The sequence below is a fragment of the Oryctolagus cuniculus genome, chromosome 5 (genome assembly GCF_964237555.1).
Source record: "Oryctolagus cuniculus chromosome 5, mOryCun1.1, whole genome shotgun sequence".
NCBI lineage: Eukaryota > Metazoa > Chordata > Mammalia > Lagomorpha > Leporidae > Oryctolagus > Oryctolagus cuniculus.
Window position 1 is genome coordinate 37,335,610 of NC_091436.1, and position 24,396 is coordinate 37,360,005.

Below are 24,396 nucleotides of genomic sequence, written 5' to 3' on the forward strand. Positions count from 1 at the left end.
ATGCATACAACTACAACTCTCTGATGGCTTATGTGTCTGGTACTCTGATACATATTTTATATCCTTAACTTTCTTTACTTCTTATAACAACACTATGAAGTAGGTGTTCGCTTTTTAAGATTTTATTTATATGTTTGAGAGGCAGAGCTATAGAAAGAGAGAGGGAGAGACAGAGAGAAAGGTCTTCCATCTGCTGGTTCACTCCCCAAATGGCCACAATGACTAGAGCTGGGCTGATCTGAAGCCAGGAGCCAGGAGCTTCTTCTGGGTCTCTCACATTGGTGCTGGGGCCCAAACACTTGGGCCATCTTCCACCACTTTCTCAGGCCATAAGCAGAGAGCTGGATTGGAAGAGGAGCAGCTAGGACACTAACTGGCGCCCATATGAAATGCTGGTGCCCAAGGCAGAGGTTTAGCTCACTATGCCATAGCGCCAGCCCCTGACATAGGTGTTCTAATTGCATTCTGCAGATAGCACAAAAACCAGGCTTTGATACAAAACTTGCCCAACCAAGAGGTTGAGCAAGGATCTGAAGCCTGCTCAGTTCACGATTTATAACACAGGTAATCTATTCAATGATGGTCATAGAAAAGATACTGAAATTTTATAAAAAGTATGTCTACTATTAGCTGAGTGTTTACATCTCCTCAAAATTCATTTTGAAATCCTAACCTCCAAGATGATGGTATTTGTAGGTGTGGACTTTGGTGGGTGATTATCACTTAAGGCTGAGCCTTCATGAATGGGATTAACACCCTTAAAAAATAGACCCCAGAGAGATTCCTGTCTCTTCCGCTACATGGAGTCACAAGGACAGGACAGCACCTTTGAGACAACAGGCCCTCCTAGACATTGACTTTGTCAGTACCCTAGTCTTGAAAACCATGAGAAATAAATTTCCAGTTATTTCTAAGTCATTGGCTTATATTTTTATAGCAGCCTGAATGGAGTAAGATGATGTCCTGATATATTTATTTATTTTTACCTGTATACCATTATATGAATTCAACCAACTGTGGATTGAAATATTCCTTCACTGAACATGTGTAGAATTTTTCATGCCATATTCCCTAAACGATAGAGTATATCAACTATTTATATAGAATTTATATTTTATTAGGTATTATAAGGAATTTAGAGATGATTTAAAGTATACAGGAGAATGTGCTTAGGTTGTACACAAATACTATACCATTTTTATATAAGGAACTTAAGTATTATAGATTGTGGTTATCCAAAAGGGGTCCTGTAACCAATCCTCCATGAATAATAAGGGATAACTATATCCCCATCTTGTAAGTGATGAAACTGAAGAACAGTAAGTTTAATTCAAGGATACTTAAAAATGATAACTGGTGAGAACAGTGGTTAAAACACCCAAATTCCACATCAGTGTGCCTGGGTTTGCTCCTGGATTCCACTCCTGACTTCAGCTTCTCACCAATGAAGACTGTGGGAGGCAGTGACTGGGCCTCTGCCACTCATGTGCGAGATCTGGGTTGAGTTATTGTCTCTGGTCCCTGACCCAGGCCCAGCTGCTGCTGACATTTGGCAAGTGAATCAGTGGATGGGACCTCTCTGTCTGCCTATCTAGGTCTCCCTATCACCTTATAAAATCTTTTTTTTAAGCTTAAGGTAATAGGTAATAAAAATGTTCCCATAGGCCATGTTGTACATTCTTCCTGTAGATCAACTCCTCATCTTTACAACTACATGAGATGAGTACAGTTATCATAGGTTAGAAGAATGGCATGCAGAGGGAGGTTAAGTGATTAGCCCCTGGTTACACGGCAAGGAAGCAGCACAGGTAGAACTCAGACTCAGGCAATCTGGTATGTCTGTGTATGAGAAGCAAAATAGGGGAACATAGACAAGGCACCACAATTTCAAGGAATTGGCTGTTCTTGGAGTCATTGTAGTTGTCCCCATATTTGCTACTGTGCTCATTAGATCTGTGGGGAGTTTTTTTCCTGTTTCCTTATAAGGTCCTTGTATTTAAAAACTTCCGTGATGTTATTTTGGAGAATCTCGAAGGAACAAAATGGTGTTTTGTTTCTTCTAACCATCAAACATTTAACGTGTTTCCTGTTGACTTACTGTCTTCTTCAGTGAGATTTAGCATTTGATTCACACTTTCTATTTCATTCTGTAAGATAAGGAGGGGGTAAGGGAAGAAATAAGTCAGAGTAACATCACATATTTTTGTGGAGGATCAAGATTATTTCTATAGTGAGCTCCTGAAGCATTTGACTACTGAAGAAACTGGACTAACGTGTATGAAGATTCTCACTCTGCCACTAATGAACACGAAGATGCTGCTGCTACTCTGCATCTTTTTTTGGGGGTAGGAGTTTCCAAGACATCACTGAGCCGGGGCAAAGCATTCTGAGCACAGCTGGAAACAACTGAGTTGCATGACACTGTCCCAGTGTGCATCTCAAACATGAATCTGCAAACAAGTCACTAGAGAGCTTTGTGCAGACTCTGATTCTGTAAACCTGGGATATGGCTGAGATACTGCATCTCTGCAGTCTCAAAGTGATGCAGATGCAGGTCCAGGGCCACACGTTGAATAGGAAGGGGGTTGCTTCCAGATGGAGTAAACTTCTATGACTTTAGAAAATTTACCTAATTTCTCTGAGCCTCTTTAACTCTAAAATGGGGAACAAAATGAAATGCCCACTTTGTGATTGCTTTGTGATCTTTAATGTCAGTTCCATTCCTACTGGCTAGGAAATCCATACCCTACTGTGACATTAACTGTAGATTAATCTTTATTGGAAAGCTTTGCCCCTTTGAGGCTCTTTGGTTGGTTATTTATTTATAGGTGAACATTATTTTGAGGATTAAAGAATATAAAGTCTTCACTGACCCCTGACTGTAAGCAACAATTCTTACCTGAGGCAGCAGTGTTTATTTAGCTCTCCAACCACATTTTGAACTTGGCATCAAATGCACCTTGATGTTTGAGTTAGCCTGCTGATTACTGGGGTCCAATTTCATTCTAAAATCCCAACCTCAGCCAGGTGCACTGATTCTCACAGGTCGGCTTTGCCCTTGTATTTTGATCTGCACTGACTTCTGGCCCTTGGGGGCCCATCTAGTTCTGGAACTTCACTTAGTTGAGAGTCTCTCAGGGCCTGAAATCCTGCTTTTAAACTCAGCCCAAAACCTGATCTGCCAACAAGACACCCTGGTGCTGTCAGCTGGTTTCCAGGTGTTCCTGATAGAAACCCTCAACTGCTACTCAAGGGAATACCCCCAGGAACTTCCCTAGTGGTACATCTGATGCCACGTTACAATACCTGCAATCTCGCAGTTCTTTCTGCTCTAGATAACTGAGTATGACCATCTGATTCTTAAACTGTAAGATGAATGGTTTGTGAAGGAAATCAAAAAGAGCTTTGAATGGTTAAGGGCAGTTAGCTCACAACGGAATGAACAACTGTTTTCCATTTTACAAAGCATATTCACAGGCTTTATCTTCTAATGCATACATTATAATCTTTCATTCCAGACAAGGTTCAAAGACATCACAGACATTTACTTAGTGAATATCCACCATGCCAGAACACAAACTTGGTTGTCAGTCACTTGGGCTAGGGAGGAGCTTGTCCCTTTGCATACTTACGGATGCACAAAATTGTTACTTACGTCTTGCAGTTCAGAGCATGAGCAGTTTAGACTATCTGTGGGCAGTGAAGCAGTAAAGCCACAAACAGACGATTCTGATGCTTCTTCTGCATGGGTTGGTTCGTAAAAAGGCAACTTCAGAAGATGGTTTAAGCTACCATGGGTACCATTGTTTGGTGCTGGCTGAATGCGTAAAAGATCTGTGTTTAAAAAATAAGTTCAAAATAACTTTAAATTGGAAGAATCCAATTCTTAAATGGGAGATGGGGGTGGGGAAAGCAAACACCTACACTCTTTCATTCCTTTAAGAAATTCTGCTGCAATGCAGTTGTGTCCAGCATGTGCCATTCATCTTTTTGACTTTTGACCCCATAGTTTCCCATGTCTTGTCTTTTAAAGAATAGGAACAGTTGCTGCAGAAGAGTCACTGGAACTTTCATGAACTCTTTGTGTTCCTCCAGAGAAAAGCTACATTGCTTAAATGATCACTTTGGTCTTTATTTAACTAAATTTAACTTTACTTAACTTAAGAAGTTAAATACAATCTTACTTATGGTATATGAGCTTGGTCGTGTGAAAATTCTCTAAGGACAGATACTTTAAAGAATTAAGGTAGTTAATTCTGCTTATTATTTAGATAGCTTGTTCTGGTTATTTTCTACCAAAACAAAACAGGCAAATATGTTATAAGCATAGCCTTTTAAGTGTCTCCTGCTGCCTGCCACCTACTGCATCTCTCCTGGAATACTATGTAGTTCCTTCTAGTCACCTTTGTAAAAAGCCTGGCTACAAACCCAGCCATGGAAATCAAGAATTTAAGTTTTTAAGGTTATAACACATTATTTTTGAAGTGGATACTTTCTGATCTCTAAATTGTATCGTTTCCACAAGCCAATGAAAAGAGACAATTGTGAGCATGTTTTTGTTCAAATTCCTAAAGCTAACAGTGAAATTATCATTTTCTCATTGGCCTGCCCAGGAAAATGATTTACTGCAATGATCTGAGGCAAGCATGTAGGAAGGGGGTTGGGTTCCCTAAAACCTTAGCTCTTTACAGTTTCTTACCATTGAGCATAATAACAAGTTTCTATCCAAATAGGACTTTCTTAGCATCCTTTTATTCCAGAAGCCTTCCAATTTCCAGTATAAGAAAATATTTGTCTTTCTAGATGTGTTTATCCTGCTTTGAAATGTTTCAGGTGTTACTTTATTTCTCTATGTTTGATTGAATTAAATTATCATATAGCAACTAGATACCAGAAGAACTTGGTATCCTGAGAACTAAAATTTATTATTTCTAGTAAAATGAAAAGAATTTACTCTTACAGCTAGTGGAATAATTCTGAATAATAAACCATTCTTCATTATCATTTCTATTTTCTGTTTTCTTAATGCACAGCAGTCAGCCTCAGGGATTCAATTTAAAACAAATTTCAATGGACATACACTGAAAACTCTCCACATCTTGCCAGTGAATTTATTTAAATGTACTTACCACACAATAGGTTATAGACTTCAATATTTTCAAATGGTTCAACTTCAGTTTTCTCTTTAAAATTGGGTCCATGTGCCAAAAATATAGCCTAGGTGGTAAAGGCATCCTATTATTAGATATCATCTAAACTCAAACACAAGTATAGGATGAGACACACAATTTCCCATCTGTAACAACTCTTGTATTTGTATCTTAGGCCACTGCAAGGATTTTTGTTTTTCAGATTTGAAAATAATTTTTTAATCATTCCCACTTGTGATGTTATATCATTATAAGCCCTGCTGTGTTTACTTCTCTACACTGGCTTCCATAGCACCTCATATGTCAACAGATTGGGTGGACACATGTAAAAGTAGACAGCCCACAGCAGTATAATTCTGCAAAATCCAGATGGGATGTATTAGAAATTCAATATATAGCACCAGATAGTCTTTTCATATTCCTTCTACATCATTGCTCTAATATGCTAATACATGATGAAAAATGCTGACATGACTGAGCACTCAATTTTCACAGAATTTTTTAACCTGATTACTCCCTTTTACCTTTGGGATGAAAAACTTTTTTATACTCCATGTATTAATATTAACTGACTTATTCACAAGATATCTAATTGTTTTACATTGTAAATAACTGGAGGAAAAGTATCAGTCATAAACAATTGATTCTTTTTTGGTTACAGGAGTAGGCATAGTTTTTCCCCAAGATAATCAGCAAAGAACTTGAGGTATAGGTTTTTTTTTAAAGCAGTAATTAATTTAATTATCATATAGTGCCCTAATCAATAAAAAGGCTTTTCAAATACATACTTACAAAGAGATATAACTTACTAAGACAACGTTAAGAGGCAATATATTGGAGGCTGGCACTGTAGTGTAGTGGGTAAAGCCACCACCTGCAGTGCTGGCATCCCATATGGGCGCCGGTTCAAGTGCTGGCTGTTCCACTTCTGATCCAGCTCTCTGCTATGGTCTGGGAAAGCAGTGGAAGATGGCCCAAGTCCTTGGGTTTCTGCACTCCCGTGGGAGACCCGGAGGAAGCTCCTAGCTCCTGGCTTCAGCAGCCAATTGAGGAGTGAACCAGCAGATGGAAGACCTCTCTATTGCTCTCTCTCTGCCTCTCCTTCTCTCCGTGTGTAACTCTTTCAAATACATAAATAATCAAATATTTTAAAAAAGAGGCAATATATTCATTGGTGTAACCCATTGTTTTTTCCACTTAGAAAGAAGTGTGGGATGTGTGGTGAGTATGACACAGGGAACTAGATAAGACAGCCAGATTGCAAAAACCACGAAGGTTTATCCTGGAGATGGGAGGAGGGTATCAACTGTGTTTTATTCACAGATTTTCCATACCCTTTCTCCTCCGGGCTTTTGAGCACCACACACTCCTGGTCTTCCTGCTTCCTCTCTGGGGGCTCTACTTCTCAGTCCCTTCACAAGTAACTTTGTCCTCCCCAACCTCTTCAAGTCAAAGTGCCCCACATTTGGCACTTAGTCCTTCTCTGCCTACACTCAATCCTTAAGGATCTTATGAAGTCACATTCTTTTAAATAATTCTAATGTCTCAGACTCATTTTTTAATCTCTAGGGTAGACTCTCTTTAATTGTCTATTCAGCATCTCTATTTGCATGTCCAATAAATATTTCAGACTTAATGTATCCAGCGATCCACTTGCTCCTGCCCTCCAAATCAGCAGCAACCACAGGCCAGCATCCTTCCACTTGCTTATGAAGGTCCCTTTATGGCACAGCCCATCTCTGGCCTTTGTCCTGGCTATTTCTTCTGCCTGAGACACTTGTTCCTTGAATACGTGAAAGGTTGATTCCTTCACTTCAAGTCTCTGCTCAAAGGTCACCTCTATGACTCTTGCTCTCTGAACCCCATTTAAAGTTGCATATTGCCTTTGTGGCATCCCAAAACTATCTCAACTTTTCCTTACTCTCCTTTACTTTTCCTTCACTTCCCATAGCACTTCCCTTAACACACTAAGTCATATATTCCTTTAAAAAATAAACATTTTATTTATTTATTTGAGAGGTAGAGTTATAGACAGAAAGACATAGAGACAGAGAAAAAGGTCTTCCATCTGCTGGTTCACTCCCCAAACAGCCGCAACTGCTGGAGCTGGGCTGATCAGAAGCCTGGAGCCAGGAGCTTCTTCCAGGTCTCCCACAAGGTTTCAGGAGCCACAAGGTTTCAGGAGCCCAAGAACTTGGGCCATCCTCCACTGCTTTCCCTGTTGCATTATCAAGGAGCTGGATCAAAAGTGGAGCAGCTGGGACTAGAACTTGCATCCATATGGGATGCTGGAGCTGCAGGTGGAGGCTTAGCCCACTATGCCACAGCACTGGTCCCAATATATTCCTACAATATGCCTAGTGCATGTATCCTTAATTAGAATGAAAGTTTTATGAAGTAAGAGATCTTTACCTGTTTTGTTCACAGATGTATTTAAGAATCTTTGACAAGAGCAGATTGTTGTGGTACAATAGATTAAGCTGCCACTTGAAACACCTCCATCCTATATCAGGGTGCCAATTCCAGTGCTGGCTACTCCATGCTTTGGATGCAACTTCCTGCTTATGTGCCGGGAAGGCAGCAGATGATGGCCCAGATGCTTGGGTCCCTGCCGCCCGCATAAGATACCCAGAGGAGTTCCAGGCTCCTGGCTTTAGCCTGGCCCAGCCCTAGCTGTTGCAGTTATTTGGGGTAGGAACCAGCAGAAGGAAGATCTCTCTGTGTCTCCCTCTCTCCCTATCACTCTTTCAAATAAATAAACCAATAAACTTAAAAAAAAAGTCTTAGACATTGCCTATCACAAAGTTGCTATTCAATAAACATTCATTAAGAACAAAGGAAAAAGGAAGTACATTACCTCCATGCTCTTAAATTCATTGTTATAACCATGGTTGCCTCCTCCACAGTACGAACTTAGTCTATTCCTATAAAGAAATATTACATACTGACCATTGTGTTAATGCAAGATCTTGTTTTAAATTGTACTTTAGTGGGTTTTTAATGTAACTTCTACTTTTATGTATGCAAATTTTTCTCTCAGGAGCAGTGTAAATATCTTTATTTTGATGCTTAAGTATATAACCGTAGAGGAACAAACAAAATGGTCGGAGTAACAGAAGAGATCCAAGGTCTATAAATAGAATTAAAAGGTCTTTTGACTCAAAGGTATTGACCCAGGAATAACAACAGAGGCTCAGAGTGAAAGAAAAGAACTTGTCTTTAAGCACAGCTGCAGCCTTCTACACCATTGACAACGTGATTTAGAAGAATATGTTGATTAATATATCACTTTAAGTGTTTCAGCATTTTAGGAATAAACATTTGGAACTGGAAAAAATATTGATGCCTATTTTACAGAGGAGATGTCTATGGAAATAACATAAAAAGCATGAATACAGATTGCCCTCAGCAGGTTAAGTATAACATTTGATAAGAAGCTGGATCAAGAATATTTTGTAAAATCAGCATTTATTTTTAGCCTTTAAAATTTTCTCCCAAGGGCTGCTGCTCTATCACTGGAATAGGTTCTCAAATGCAATTGATTTGTCTTTTGCTGACATTCTCGGGATTTTAATCTTTGAGCTCTGTTAGCGATTTTATACATGGTTGGTTTTTAAATTCAGGAAAAAAGTAGCAATAAATAAGCTTGGTTTGTTTTAAAGCGACAATATTACACTGGTTCAAATTTGGGCTGTGGAGAACAAAAGACTTCTATTTCCAAAGGCTGGTCTTGAAAAGTGTCATTTGCTCCCCCATCCTCCACCTCCAGCCCCGAGGGCACAGACACACACACACACACAAGCGTGCTAACACACACACACACACACACACACACGGTTTCTGTTTGCCTTTACCTTGAAGGCTCAATTGAGAACAAGACAGGCATTTACTGTTAAAAAAAAGTTTAAAAAGTCATAACTGACTCTCAGTTTAAATAAAAAAATAAAAATAAATCACAAAATTTAAAAACAAATCACAACTCTGGCCAGGCCACACTCAGCTCTACCTTCGAGAGGGAAGAAAAGACAAGCTAAGACATCGCCTGCAGGGGGGAAAGCATGGGGAAAGTGTGATTCCACCCCTTTGTGAGGGGCTTAAATTCGATTACCTTGTGTGGGTCAGGATATGTCTTTATGTCAATCCCTCCAAGACTGCTGGAATGGGGTAAAACTGGTTTTACAGAATAACTTTATTCTGTAATTATTTGATTTCCTATGATTTTTGAAATTATTTAACTGGAGATCATTAAATTTTAAATTCTGTGTGGGAAGTTAGAGTGTGCATTAAAGAAAGAAAAAGGTCTTTTCAATCAAATATTTGGTAAAATGTTCTAAAATTATTATATATTAATTTATTTTCAGAAAATTCTAGTTTTCTTATATTTCCATTTCCTAATCCAGCTCAATTAAAAAACTAAATATTGCAAATCTTATACAGAAGAAAAAGATGAGAATATTGGTTCACAAAAGCAATATTTTCTCTTGCTTTTCAAGTGAAAAGTACAGAAATTTGCTCTCCCAACTGCTCGCAGCCATTAATTCGGTTCTGGAAATCACACATGGAAAATTGGTAGCAGGCATTTGGAAACTTGATTTGATTTTTTTCTGTCATAATTTAGCTCAACTTCCAAATGCTGTGTGTGTCATCTGTAGCAAATCCTCTATTATCTTCTCCCTGTCTAATTAACACAGTTGAAATCAAGGCTGGGTGTCTCGGCCACAGCAGGGTAATGACACAGGCGGGAGAAGAAGGGGCACACTTCTGTTTGTCCTTTCCTTTCCTCTCCTACTGCTCCCCCTGTAAGCCAGAGCCTCATCTCCTGTGACCTAAGTGCTGAGTTGATCATCCTGCTTCCAGAACTTCAGAAGTTTTCTGCATAACACACGTGCATACACTCAATCTTTTTCAACACTATCACTGCTGGAAATGGAAACAAGTGTGGGTCAGACTGTGATGAACCAAGACTATCCTGGAAAAATCTGGGTCGTCATTAACCGTCACACCTTGCTGTTGATAGGCTGCATACTGAATTTCCTCATTCTCAGGGCTCCACAGCCTCCCTTGGGGTGGTCCTAATGATGAATGGGTAACAGGCCTCCCTGTCCTGCTCCTCTGAGAACAGCTAGAATGAGCTCCCTGCAAAGCAAACTCAGTGTCTCCCAACTGTCTCTCCCCCTTCCTTCGAGATCAAAGTCACGCTTGGTCGGGTCCCCCAGGCACAGGGCAGCTTCACTCAGTGCTCCGGCAAAGCAGAGCTACTAGCAACTGCTGGACTCCGGTCCTTCCACCTGGAAGCCTACCTCCTTCTCTCTTCCTGTCCTTGCCCCAGAGCTGCTGCTGGCTTACATAACGAGCCCAGCTTCTGTGGCAGAAACAGCTGCCTCTTGATGGACACAGCCTGGCAGTGCTCAAGGCTTGGCAAGCAGATGCCACCTTCTGGCTCAGGAAAAGTGGCATCTTCCTCCTGCTGACACAGCCCCTGTCAGGGTTTATTGAACCGAGCGAGAGTGCAATTTCTGAGGCATATGTTTGACACAGAAGTTAAGGTACTATTTGGGACACTTGCATCCCATATCCGAGTGCGTGGGTTCAAGTCCTGGTTCTGCTCCTGCGCTCAGCTTCCTGCTAATATTCACCCTAGGAGGTAGCAGGTGATGGCTCAAATACCTGGGTCCCCACTACCTATGTTGGAGAACTGGACTGAGTTGACCTAGTCCACTGCTGGCACTTGTGGGTGCCTGGGGAGTGATCAAGTAGATGGGAGTCCTCTCTCTCTCTCTCCTCTCCCTTTCAAAAAATAAAACAAAATATTTTCAGTCTGATTTCCATACTCTGTCACCTTCTTGGTCAAATTCCTCTGTACAATGCACAACATCCACACTGGCATGTGGAATCATTTTTTGCTTTGAATTTTCTACAGGTACTTGGTGCTGCTTCAACAGTTTTCACACTACATTAGAGTTACTGTCTTCCTTCTCACCAGCCAAAGGTCGTTAAAGCAGGGGTTGTGTGTGTCAAGTCCAGTTCTTAGAACAGTGCCTGTGATGCATTTGTAAGTTGCTATTCTATTTATTATCTCCAAAATACCATCTACAGTAATTCAACTATAGTTGGAAACAATGGGGTTCCTGCCAATTAGTAAAATCTAGCACATCTTAGGTAAAATAAAGATGGTGATTATGTAAACAGATGACATGAACAGTTACAATTTACTGTAATTGTGAAAAAGCGATCTAATATAGTTATCAACTAATTCACAGGATTACTAAAAATGACAAAGATTTACTTAAAGCAGTAGGTAGCCCGAGACTCATTATTGAGAGCTGTAGAGAGTAGGCCTGGGTTTTAATCAGATTACAATCTTCAGTTGCTCTTACTAAGGCTATATTTAAATTTTACTTGGATGGAGCTAGTTTACATTGTAAATTAATGGCAAAAGAATGACACAAACAGGGTCATCTTGTAGTACAAGGACAAGGAAAATGAACCTTTAACATGTCAAATTTTCCAGGTTTCCACAAGGTGGGGAGCCAGGCCTTGAACTCTAAAGCTGTTGCTTTTTCTATATCCCACTGCTTGCTATTTGAAAGGCTACAAAGCATCAAATGAGACTGGGTTTTAATGGGTGATGCCCAGAGGTATTCTAATGGCTGGACTCTCCCCTAACTCTTTCTCATTCTGCCCCAGTAACCTCTAAAGTCTTTGCTCTCATCCCCCTAACAGTAAATATTTGGAGCTCATACCCCATTTGAGGCATATATTTATTTATTATATATATAAATTACTAGCAACCTTATGTATTTAATGTTAGTAAAGCTTGATTTTGTTCACATATTTTACAGAAATGCTTTTAGAGAATGTTGTCCTGAGTCACAGTACAGCCGCTGTCCAATCCCTAGGAGAGAGGCTAGTGCCATCTAGTGACCCAGTGAGGAGCTGCACACACTCTCGCTGAATAGTCAGTTTCCAGGCTGTCTCGCAGAACAGGCTCTGCCAAGTCCCCAGTTCCTCATCCTGCACATACATCACATATTGGAGCCCAACTCTCTTGTCTTCTTTCATCTACTTTTTCTCAAATGTATCTGCCTTTCGCTGTAACCCCATTGTTATTTTATGCCCCTGGCATTAAATTGCATCCATATAAAATAGCCCAGAAATCATATCTGTATCAACACCTGAGACTGGGTCTGGCACATACAGAGCGAGCATTTTAAAAAATTCTGTAGATTAACAAACAAATAGTTATTTGGAATGGAGTGACTCAGAATGATTTTTATTTTCTCTAAACACACTTACATTTTGCAAATGCTCAAGGATCAATATGAATTACAATTATAAATAGAATAAGAAATCAATGATATAATCAATTGACTAGCTTGGCCTTATAGCCATAAAAAATTTCAAAGCGCTGTCTACTCAGTCACTCACTACCAGCTTGGAAGACAATGAATAACATCTTTATCCTGCTGATGGCCTTATAGGGCAGCACAGAGGGAGTGAATGTAGGAATGTGCTGTCCCAGACAGGCTCTGGACAGTGGCCAGAGGATCTCAGCCTCGTCCACATTCTAGGCCATATGGTGAAGAGTAGGGCACTAAAGTCAGTATACTAACAACTATAATTTCAGATCCAGAATTGCAGAAAAAGGTCAAGAATATGTCAATGCCCAAAATTAAAAAAAAAACATTCCATGATCTTAGCAGAGTAAGGCTAAGTAAATGCATAATGAAAGATGGCTAATAAGAACATGATGAGAGAAATAGACCCACAAACCTCACAGCCAGCCACTGCCGATCCACCATGAGATGAACTTTGTCAATTCGGACATTGTTGGCATAGTGGAGTCGTTTGGGCAAATCAGGAGTCAGGTAGGGTTTGAAGTGCTGATCAGGTTTTCGACACTGAAAAATATATAAATACTTACTCATGAAGCACAAAACAGGCAAACTAATTCAAAGGTTTCATCTTTTATGACCATTTAGCTAAGGCAGGAATAATAAACCTATTATCAATGTAGTCAAATTCCCTAGTTATATGATTTTTGTTGTTGCAACAATAATTAGGTTGCAGTGAAAATCTGATCTTAACAGTAATTTGGTGTTTGATGTCTTAAGTTTTCATTCCTGAGCATGCATCTTAAAGCCACCACAAATCCCTCCTGTACTTCATTAGACAAAAACATTGATAAATGTCTAGATGTGGAGTGCTAATTTCAAATTCTGAGTCTAAATTACATATGAAACATATGCAGATATGGGCAAAAATTTTAATGAATTTAATTTTATCAAAATCCCTTCATAACTGACTAATAAGTAACATTTTCTTAGTTTTCAAATCATGTCATGTCAACAGCTTTTGAAACTGAGTCATCACCCTAATCACCATGAATTTGTGAAAAATTCAGGAATTTCTCAAATTGGAATAAAATTTGATGTTCCTTAATAATAACTAGAGTCACTGCAGGACATGTTTTAAAACTAAAAATGCAAATGATATTGGTACTTATTTGTGCAAAAGAAAAGAGGAAATGAGAAACAGAACCAAAAAGGAACTTTCTCTCATGAACTTTTTGAGAAACAGGAGGTAAGAAGAGAACAAACATTCAAGTGACAATATGAGGAAATGACTTTTTTTTCTATTTCCTCATTTTCTCACTTATTATAAACCACAATCTCTCATCTCTATTAACAAGTCTATGTCCCTATCATGTCATGCTCTGTTTGTATAAGAAAAATAAGAGAAACTGTGAGATACAATTTACGAAAACAAAATCCAAAAGAAACAGAAACAATGGGAGGGTAAGGAGAGATGATGGAAAGAAAGAGGAATGAGAAAAGTATTACACATATACTCAGCCAATGTCCTTCCTGCCTATTTTGGTAGCTTTTCTGGACTTATTTTTCTCCTTTTCCATTTATTGTTATTTCCTTTCTTAAGCTAATATTTCTGTAACTTCCAGACAGGAAAAAGATGGCAACTGCTGATGGTAAGGCTTCACCAACATTCAAGGGATTAGAAGGTGGCCCTGACAACTATAGACAACCTGATGGGTCACACGTTCCTCAGTAGTGGACACTTTCCTTCCAAGAACAAATGCAGAGAAAGCTGGGGTTACACTGCCAATGTCTGAACAACCAAGGAATTATCATTTGCATTTGAAAATTGGGATAAAGACACCAGAGTTAACAGTTTGGTCATTCTATCTAAGAACAAAGTTGGTGCTAATGTCTCTCATGCAGCCAGAATGTTGTGGAACTTAAAGGGTTGCAAGCTCGTGTCTGGTCATGTTTGTTCACTCTAAGCTCAATATAGATCACAAAACAGCACCACTGGGAATACTGTATTACCGCATGGAATATTTTCCAGGAATGATGTACTACTTCATGAAATGGTGGTCCATTTCTTTGAGGTTCTGTAGTGCTCTGTCTGTGATACTATGCAATGGATTTCCAAAGCTTGAAGTACTCAGTCTCCTCACACCACTGGGGTCATTACAGATTCTCCCTTCCTCACCAACATAATTTCATCTTTATGGATTATGAGGTGATGAGACAGAAGAAAAACACCTGTGGATTCATGGAATCCACATACTGAAAATTCTAAACTACCCAGTCCACACCGCATGAATACATTGCATGTCTACACCCCACTAGTAAGGGGTGATATTGTCATATCTATTCAAGATCAGAATATTAGAGAACATAAGAGAAAACAAATCTATTTCCAAATTTTAACAGTTTAACATCTCATTCTCTGCCTGTAACTTCTAGTGAAGAGTAAGCTCATGATTATAAAATAAACTGAAATGATGTCATTGTAAAAATTAAAAGAAAGAATAAGAGGAAAGAAGTTGGGAGGGAGTGTTGGGTGGGAAGAACCACTATGCCCCTAAATCTGTATATATGAAATACATGAAATTTGTTCACCTTATATAAATTAAAAAAAAAACTGAAAAAAAGCAAAGCAAGCAAAAAAAGGCATATGCTTATTCTACATTCCACAGTACTGTGGTCATATGCTGGACATATTGCTTTTAGAATGTTCTCTCAAGAAGTCAGAAAATAAATTGCTTTGAAATGACACCCCCTACAAAATGATTAATACTCTAAAGGACTTCTGTTCTGCTGGCCATTCCTATTTCAAAGTTTCAGTGTGTCCCCTATTTTTTATATAGATAGATAGGTAGATAGGCAGAGTGGACAGTGAGAGAGACAGAGAGAAAGGTCTTCCTTTGCCGTTGGTTCACCCTCCAGTGGCCGCCGAGGCCGGTGTGCTGGGGCCGGCGCACCGCGCTGATCCAATGGCAGGAGCCAGGTACTTATTCTGGTCTCCCATGGGGTGCAGGGCCCAAGTACTCGGGCCATCCTCCACTGCACTCCCTGGCCACAGCAGAGAGCTGGCCTGGAAGAGGGGCAACCGGGACAGAATCCGGCGCCCCGACCGGGACTAGAACCCGTGTGTGGGCGCCGCAAGGCGGAGGATTAGCCTAGTGAGCTGTGGCGCCAGCATCCCCTATTATATTAACTATTCCTTCCCACTGTCCCTTTATTTTTAATCATTCAAAGTCTGCCCTTAAATATTTTTACCTTAATTATATCTCACCTATGCCTAAATAAATTTAGTGTCATTCAATCAGTAATAAACTCATGAATTCTTTTTTTTTTTTAATGTGGATGTATCTCATAGATACAATTTTAGGAATATAGTAATTCTTCCCACCATAACTGCCCTCCCACTCACTCTCCCCTGCCTTCCACCTCCCCTTCTTGTTTAGTAAGAGAAAGAAAAAAAGAAAAAATGGAATAAAAAAATTAAAAGAACCGTTCCTCAGCAGTCTAGACAAGGGCTGTTCCATGTTACTGCTTCTCGAAGTTGATTTCACTATTTTCCCCCTTCCTTTTTTCCCTTCCTTCCTCCCCCTTCTTTTCTTTCAGAAACTTGTCATTGAAGAAGAACCCAAGGATGATACATCTTTTGTGAGTCCTTAGTCATAACCATAATTTATGAGATGTAATAGTATACTGTATTTATTACACTAAAAGGAAATGATTCGTGAGAACAAGTTTTTCTATTAAAGTCTCATGGTACAACTCTCTGGGGACAGAGGTTCTGCATGGGAAGTGCACAGTGATTCTTGTTTATTTGTTTGTTTATTTTTTAAGTGCAAGTTGTATTCCATTTTTTTTAAAAGTAATTCAAGTGTTAATATCTCAGTTCAAAACTTCAACTTAATCTTTGGTCAAAAATAGTTTTGTCAAACTGCTGACTTTATTCTAGATCTTGTTTACTTAACAAATAACACACTTATGTATGATATCAGTGATCACCCAAGGCTCTTGACATGAGCTGCCTCGGCTCTGGAAGCCTTTTGGAGCCACGAGGTTGACAAGGCCATAAGCAAAGTGAAAGTTCTCTCTTCCTTTCAGAAAAAAGTACATAGTTCTTTGGTGGCCACTTCTTTCCACTGGGATCCCATCCACAGGGGTCCTTTATGCAGGACAGTTTTTTCCAGAGTCTCTTGGCTTTCCATGCCAGAAATACACCCCCTGGCCTTTCCAGCCAGACTAGAATGCATTAAGGGTTGACTCTGAGGTCGGAGTGCTGCTTAAAGCCGTGGCCATTCTATGAATCTGCTGTATGGACTGCTTCCCATGTTGGAGCCTTCACTCCTTTTTAATTCTATTATTATTTCCAAACACTTAGTCCTATTAATATGATCATTTTAACACTTTATCCTGTCTATATGGCCTCTTTACCACTTAATCCTATCCAAGATGAATTCTATATGATAATAGATAACTATTGTCACAGAAACATAAGAACTTGCCAGGTTTCTCCAGTAGTACTGAATCCCATTGTGAATAATGCTATTTTAAACTTTCTGGAATTTTCTCTACTCATTTACTTACAACCCAGGATGTGGGATTCAAACAAAAGCAGTTATAACTATACTTAGGAGGCAAAGACATTATTGCTCCAAACTGTACAAAAAGATCTATAGGAGCCTATGATGCACCAATTTCTGATATCAAGTCACTCAAAAAATGAGAAAAACAATGCTTGATGCAGCTCACCAGCACAGCCCTTTGAATGTAACACCAGCCCTTTCAACAACTAGGATTGAGTGCCTCTGTTATTCCAAACTAATTACCTGTAGTGTGACCAGCTCAAAAATAAAAATAACTATGATAAAAAGCAACTAATATGCATATAAAATAATTGGTAGAGGGTTTAAAAATGAATAACAGATAGTTTAGACTTAGAAATAAAGAATACAAATTAAGGTAATAACATTAATTTAAATATATGTATAAAGGAGATTATACTTACACTGAGGTTCCTAACAATTTCTTCAGAATTAACTGTTTCAAAAGAAAAGTAAATCACATTATAATTGATAATTAACAAGTGCAAAAAAATGTGAACAACATAGGTGAATCTGACACATATAGTAATAACTGTGATCTGGTAAAAGTCAAATAAGAGTTATTTTGAACAGAGAATTATTCCAGCATTTGAGAACAGAATAGAATGCATTTTGACTTAACAACATTAGTTGTAAGCATTGACTTTATAAAGTGAGTAAAGTTCAACATGGGATGTGTCATTTGTTCCTGTGCCATCTCCCCAAGAAGTCAGAAGCAGTGGGCTGGTAATTCCTACGCACTCTCAGAATCTGGGGCCATGGTTATTCACTTTCAGTTCACATCTGTTTTCCATGCAGGTGTCTTTATACTTACAACTAAAGAAGTCAAAAGGTATATTACGACTCCTGATGCGGGGAGCAGGTCCTTCATACATATAGAAGTGTATTTGTTGAAAATAATCAGACATATACTCCATCTTGTCACAGGAAGTCTGGTCCATTCCTGGAACAAAAAACACTGAATGTGCATCACTGGTAACAATTGCTTGTCATTTGTCATGTCAAACATTCTTACCAATTTCTTTGAACAAAAGATGTGTTCATGTTTTGCTTTAGGTTTTAAAACAATAGGGCAGTGCTTGGGAACCATTCAAAAAATTTAAAACGCATTTCAGTGTTTCTCATTAATGTTCCAAGCTACAACCCAAAGGTCTACAGACTGGCTCTTTTCTTGCTCATGCCAGAGCCTGGTTCTTCTGCAGGTGTGGGAGCTTAGCTGTGACTGTTCTCCAGAAGACGATCTGCTCTCCCTGGCTGGGAAAGACCCACATCTGCTCTGCGTACTTCCCAACAGTGTTTCTAGGGGAGTACTCAGCATCGAGTAGACACTTATAAAATATATGCGAAATGGATGAGTACTTTAAAACTGAGTGAATGCATTCTGTATGCTGGGGGAGAGAAAACGGTTATTTCATATCCTTTAACTGAAATAGTTATTCTCTAGTGTAGAAATGTGAGATGGTGGGGAACTTACAGACAAGACCTGCGATTACACATACTTGTATTTGCATAACTCAGACAAGGAGGAAGAGTGCATGTTTGGCATAGAGGTTAAGATGACGCTTGGGAGGCCCCATTCATACTGGAGCGTATGATTCATGTCTGCTCAGATCTTAGTCCCAGCTTCCTGCTAATGCACATCCTGGGGGGCGGCAGGTGATGACTCAAGTAGCTGGGACCCTGCCATCATGTGGGAGACCTGGGTTGAGTAGCAGTCTTTTGGTTTCAGCTTGACCTAGCTCCATCTGTTAGGGGCATTTGCAGACTGAAACAGGAGATGGAGATATTCTCCCTCTTTCTCTCTCTCTCCCTTTATCTTTCTCTCTCTCTCAAATAAACAAAATAAATAAAATTTTTTTAAATCCTGGAAAATCTTGCCAACCTACATAAAGGAATAACTTACTAAAAAGAAGTCCTAAAATGCAGTTTTTAGCTTGAATAGCAACCCTGTTAAGTACTATTCATTCTGTTTTTTACAGAAAATAAAATATATGGATAAACTAGAAATATTCAGTCTTCTTTTCATTGCAGTCTACCACAAAATAACTTCTTCACTTCTTCAAAAGCTTTGTGGTCTGAACATTCTCTTGTTTATGCAACACTTGAGGCTATAACATATAACCAAAGGTAAAATATGATTTAAAAAAAATGCATACCATGGTCAGCCAAAAGGATTATATTCACACAGTTGTGTAAGTTCCGTTGTTTTAAGCCTTCCATCAACATTCCAAAAGTATTATCTACTGACTGTAAGGCTTGGATTACCTAAAAAAATGAAGTTAAGATTGTCTTCACTAATTATTTTAGTTATCTCATAAAGTAAAAATTTAATATTTTTCCTTCTCTGAAATTGATGACTTTTTAGAACATCAGAACCCGGTACTCATGCTACTACATTTATCAAATACCAATTCCCTAAATCTATAAACAAAACAATTTTGTTTTTCGTAGTATTCTCTACAAAGGAAAATAAACTATTGGTCAGTAGATATGCAAAACAATGTTGAGTGTCAACAAACACTATTAAACTGTAAATGTTTCCATGACTATGCCTGAGGTTAGAGAGAACAGTCCACAGACACATCAAAGAGAATCTAAGTGTTACACCTCTGGAGGATCATGTGACAATGAGTTATAAGAGAGCTAAAAGGGGTCATGCTCTGACACCTAATAATTCTACTTCTAGCCATCTGATTTATACATAAAAATATGCATTGTTGCATTATTAATTTATTATTTAAATTCTAAGAAAAATAAATTATAGCACATCCTTAAGAAATTATACAAACCACTTTTAAAAGAACATTGGCATAAGAAAATGTTCAGTATACAATGTTAAACATAGGAAAACCATGGTGTATACACATTTATACATTGTACTGACCTTGTTTTTAAGTAAATTATCTTTTCTTAGTAAACACACATACATAGAAAACTAAAAAGCAATGTTTCTAAGTGCTATTAACAGTGGCTATCTCTGAATAGCAGAATGAGAATTCATTTTTATTTTATTGCTTATACTTTTGAGTTCTTAAATTCTTCTATACTTTACTAGTATAATATATTGAACTGACAAGGTTTAACTAGTAAAAAAAAAATGCTGAAAATTTATGCCAGTGGGCCGGAGCCACAGCTCAATAGGCTAACCCTGCGCTGCCACACTGGGTTCTAGTCTCGGTCGGGGCACTGGATTCTGTCCTGGTTGCTCCTCTTCCAGTCCAGCTCTCTGCTGTGGCCCGGGAGTGCAGTGGAGGATGGCCCAAGTCCTTGGGCCCTGCACCTGCATAGGAGACCAGGATAAGCACCTGGCTCCTGGCTTCGGATCAGCGTGGTGCACCGGCCGCAGCACACAGGCCACAGCGGCCATTGGAGGGTGAACCAATGGTAAAGGAAGACCTTTCTCTCTCTCTCTTTCTCTCTCACTGTCCACTCTGCCTGTCAAAAAATAAAAAAATATATAAAATAAAAAAATTTATGCCAGTGAAAATAGAAATCTACATTTTCACTGGTATAACTTTTCAGCATTTTTTTTAAGTAAGTGTAATAGAAATGGATTGGGAAAAAATGTTCAATGTCTCATAATACTATAACACTGAGTGCCTTTTTTTCTTTTTTTTTGAGAAAGAATTTCACAAGCCAGGAAGCATTAAGAACTTTAGTACATTTTTTTCATTCAATCCTCACAGCCAACATTTGTGGATGGAGCAATTGGAACTTCCAGTTGTAAAGGCCAAGAAACTCGAGATATTAAGAAGATGAGTATCATGTTCATGGTCCCACAGGTAGTAACAGACATTGCAGGACTTAAACCACGCTGAACCACTGCTAGATTTGTCATCAGCTCTGTGCTGCTTTCTTGACACCCAATCTTAAGCCAACCATGCACTCTGGTTTGGCAGTGGGAGTCACAGTTTCCACCCCCTGCCATGGCATATTGTCCATTTCCACATAGTCATCCCACCCACTCCTCCCAGTCATACAGATGGCCTCTTCTTTTCTATCTCCAAGCACGCTGACACACTGCTATCACTGGACTCTCCAAAGTTATGAAATCATCCGTATATGTGTCTGCCTCCCGCAGGTTTCCCCAATCTAGAGTCTTCCATGAAGAACATATAGAAGAATATGAAGTGACTGGATGCCAGCATCCAACGCCAGTCCATCCAGAAGAAAGACACTAGACAGCTCAGTAAGGAGCAAGGAGTGAGCAGCTTTTCAGATCGTTAGATATGGAAAGGAATAGAAATATTTGCAGCTATGGTGAAAACCAAGTTCTGTTAGGATAGTGTACTAGAAAACTCAGCTTTTTAAAATTTTATTTATTTTTTTAAAAGTTTTATTTCTAAGAGTTACAGAGAGAGAGGGAGAGACAGAGAAGGAGGAATCTTCCATCCGCTGGTTCACTCCCCAGATGGCCACAATATCCAGGGCTGTATAGGAGCCCAAGCATTTGGGCCATCTTCCACTGCTTTTCCTAGGCCATTAGCAGGGAGCTGGATTGGAAGTGGAGCAGCCGGGAATCAAACGGGCACCCATATGGGTTGCTGGCGTCAAAGATGATAGCTCTTCTTGGCCGGCGCTGCAGCTCAATAGGCTAATCCTCCGCCTGAGGCGCCGGCATTCTGTCCGGGTTGCCCCTCTTCCAGGCCAGCTCTCTGCTGTGGCCCTGGAGTGCAGTGGAGGATGGCCCAGGTCCTTGGGCCCTGCACCCACATGGGAGACCAGGAGAAGCACCTGGCTCCTGGCTTTGGATCAGCGTGATGCGTCAGCCGCAGTGGCCATTGGAGGGTGAACCAACAGCAAAGGAAGGCCTTTCTCTCTCTCTCTCTCTCACTGTCCACTCTGCCTGTCAAATAAATAAATAAATAAATAAATAAAATAAAAAGATGATGGCTCTTCCCAGTAAGCCAAAGCACCACACTGTCCTCCCTCCCCTTTGTTTTTAAACAGGGAATTGTGATCACTGATTTTCACAGTACGCACTGTGGAAACATTATAATCAATTCTGGTACCAGGAGTTGACTGATAGGATCCTCAATGAACAGTTACTCTTTGGATTCAGAAGCAACTCTTTGAAAAACTGAATTCCAGGTTGCAGAGAACCCAGCGAGTTGAGCGCTCTGTGCAGAAGTATTGCAATATGCTCTGCAAGGCGTACGGCGTCCTTCCTGACGTAGTCTCCCGCACATGCTGGCCCCGCAGTGGAATTCCTGCGTGCTCCAAAACCCTGCCAGTGTGCCCCTGAGCATCACCAACATGCAAGTCAACTTGTTCTTAGTTTCAGCTTTCTTTTCTGAACTGAATTTCTCTTCCTAATTTTTCATTCTAAGATTTAATAATCTGTCAGTAAAAAAATAACAGCTGAATTTTACTGAAGTATAGAAGCCATTAATTAAAGTTACTAATAACCAGTTAGGACATTTTGGGGACTAATCCTTCTTCAATGCAAGAAATGCATTAGAACAAATTTGCTTTTAAGGAGTTTTTGCCTTTGCTTTGTTTCTTTTTAATTAATTAATTAATTTGAAAGGGAGAGTTACAGAGGGGTTGAGGCAGAGAGACAGAGAGAGAGAGAGGGCTTCCATCCACCACTGGTTCACTCCCCAGATGGGCACAACAGCCCAAGCTGCACCAATCTGAAGCCAGGAGCCAGAATCTTCTTCCAGATCTCTCACATGGGTGCAGGGGCCCAAGGATTTAGGCCATCTTATTTATTTTTTTATTTATCAATCTTCCACTGCTTTCCTAGGCCATAGCAGAGAGTTGGATCGGAAGTGTAGTGGCTGGGTCTCAAACCTGCGCCCATATAGGATGCCAGCACTGCAGGCGGCGGCTTTACCTACTATACCATAGCGCTGGCCCCTGCTATGTTTCAAATGCCTCTCTTACCTGCTCCTGCCTGTGCAAATCCTAACACTCCAAGTCCTCATTTCATAAAGCCTTCACCAGGCCACAATCATCCCACACTTAAACATTGTTCAAATTATCAAATTTGTAAAAATTTTTAACCTGAAAAGTTTTCCTTAAAAAATTTATCCTTTCAACATGGTTTCTGGCATCATATTCTTGACCCTTGGGAATGCCCACCAGAAACTGTTCAAAGTATATTAGGATTTCCAAACACTGTTCACAGTATCTTTTATTTTTTATTTTTTATTTTTGACTGGCAGAATGGACACTGAGAGAGAGAGAGAAAAACAGAGAGAAAGGTCTTCCTTTACCGTTGGTTCACCCTCCAATGGCCACTGCGGCCAGCGCGCCGCGCTAATCTGAAGCCAGGAGCCAGGTGCTTCTCCTGGTCTCCCATGCAGGTGCAGGGCCCAAGGACCTGGGCCATCCTCCACTGCACTCCCGGGCCACAGCAGAGAGCTGGCCTGGAAGAGGGGCAACTGGGACAGAATCCAGTGCCCCGACCGGGACTAGAACCCGGTGTGCCAGCGCCGTAAGGTGGAGGATTAGCCTATTGAGCCATGGCGCTGGCTGTTCACAGTATCCTAAAAAGATAGCAAAGCAAGGAGGGTTTGGATAATTGAATAAGCTTTCAACTCAGTGAGTGAGTAGGTAAAAACAAACTAAAATAATCTTTGTACTTTTATTTTTAATTTTAATTTATAGGTCATATTAAGCTGGAATAAGGTATATGATTAATAATAATAATGATAAACTAAAAAGCCTCCAAGTTTCTCAATCAGATTTGCCTCTTCTTCCTGAGTTTTAATGAGTTTTGGTCTTAATCCCTCCTCCATTTTCACTCTTTACTTCCCCCTTAGAACACTTCTACTTCCATCTTTTTATGTTGCCAAATTTCTAAATATTTATCTCCTTTGAGTCTTAAACCCATATTCAATTGCCTTCTGTACATGTTAATTTGGATGTCACAGGTACCTCAACTGAAAAAGAAGCAGCTGGCCCAGACTGATCTGTCAATGTCAGTGGATCCACCATCATTATGTATCCACTGGCACATGGTAAAAACCAGGACATCGTCTTTGATCTCCCATCCCTCTGGTCCAAGTCACGTTAAGTCATTCCAAGTCTGCTACGTAAATGAATCTCGAATGGATCTTCTTTCATCCACTATGGTTTCCATTACCCTGGACCTAGTCACTATTACCCTTTTTTCTGGAACATTACAAAAGCTAACCCATCTTTCCCCAGTTCATTCTTCATTCTTATTATTTAATAACAGTGACCTCTAAATATACACAGATCTAGTAATGTCACTTCCATGATTACGATGCCTCACCGCCTCCCTTTGCACTTTTTATGGCCTGCAGGGACCTGAATGATTTCGTGCCTGCCTCCTTCTCTGAGTTCCCT

General features: G+C 39.7%; 1 protein-coding gene across 2 annotated transcripts in view; it reads right to left on the reverse strand.

Annotated features, from left to right (window-relative positions):
• ENPP3 (ectonucleotide pyrophosphatase/phosphodiesterase 3) overlaps positions 1-24,396 on the reverse strand; it is a 97,341-nt gene that overhangs the window by 26,643 nt on the left and 46,302 nt on the right. For both annotated transcript variants that reach the window (XM_070074616.1, XM_008263526.4), the window contains 8 exons: positions 19,233-19,341; positions 17,891-18,019; positions 17,481-17,512; positions 12,924-13,051; positions 8,008-8,074; positions 5,130-5,217; positions 3,656-3,834; positions 2,099-2,147 (listed from right to left, as the gene is read on the reverse strand). In XM_070074616.1, the coding sequence (XP_069930717.1) occupies positions 2,099-2,147; positions 3,656-3,834; positions 5,130-5,217; positions 8,008-8,074; positions 12,924-13,051; positions 17,481-17,512; positions 17,891-18,019; positions 19,233-19,341 (781 nt within the window). The remainder of the gene's footprint in view (positions 1-2,098; positions 2,148-3,655; positions 3,835-5,129; positions 5,218-8,007; positions 8,075-12,923; positions 13,052-17,480; positions 17,513-17,890; positions 18,020-19,232; positions 19,342-24,396) is intronic.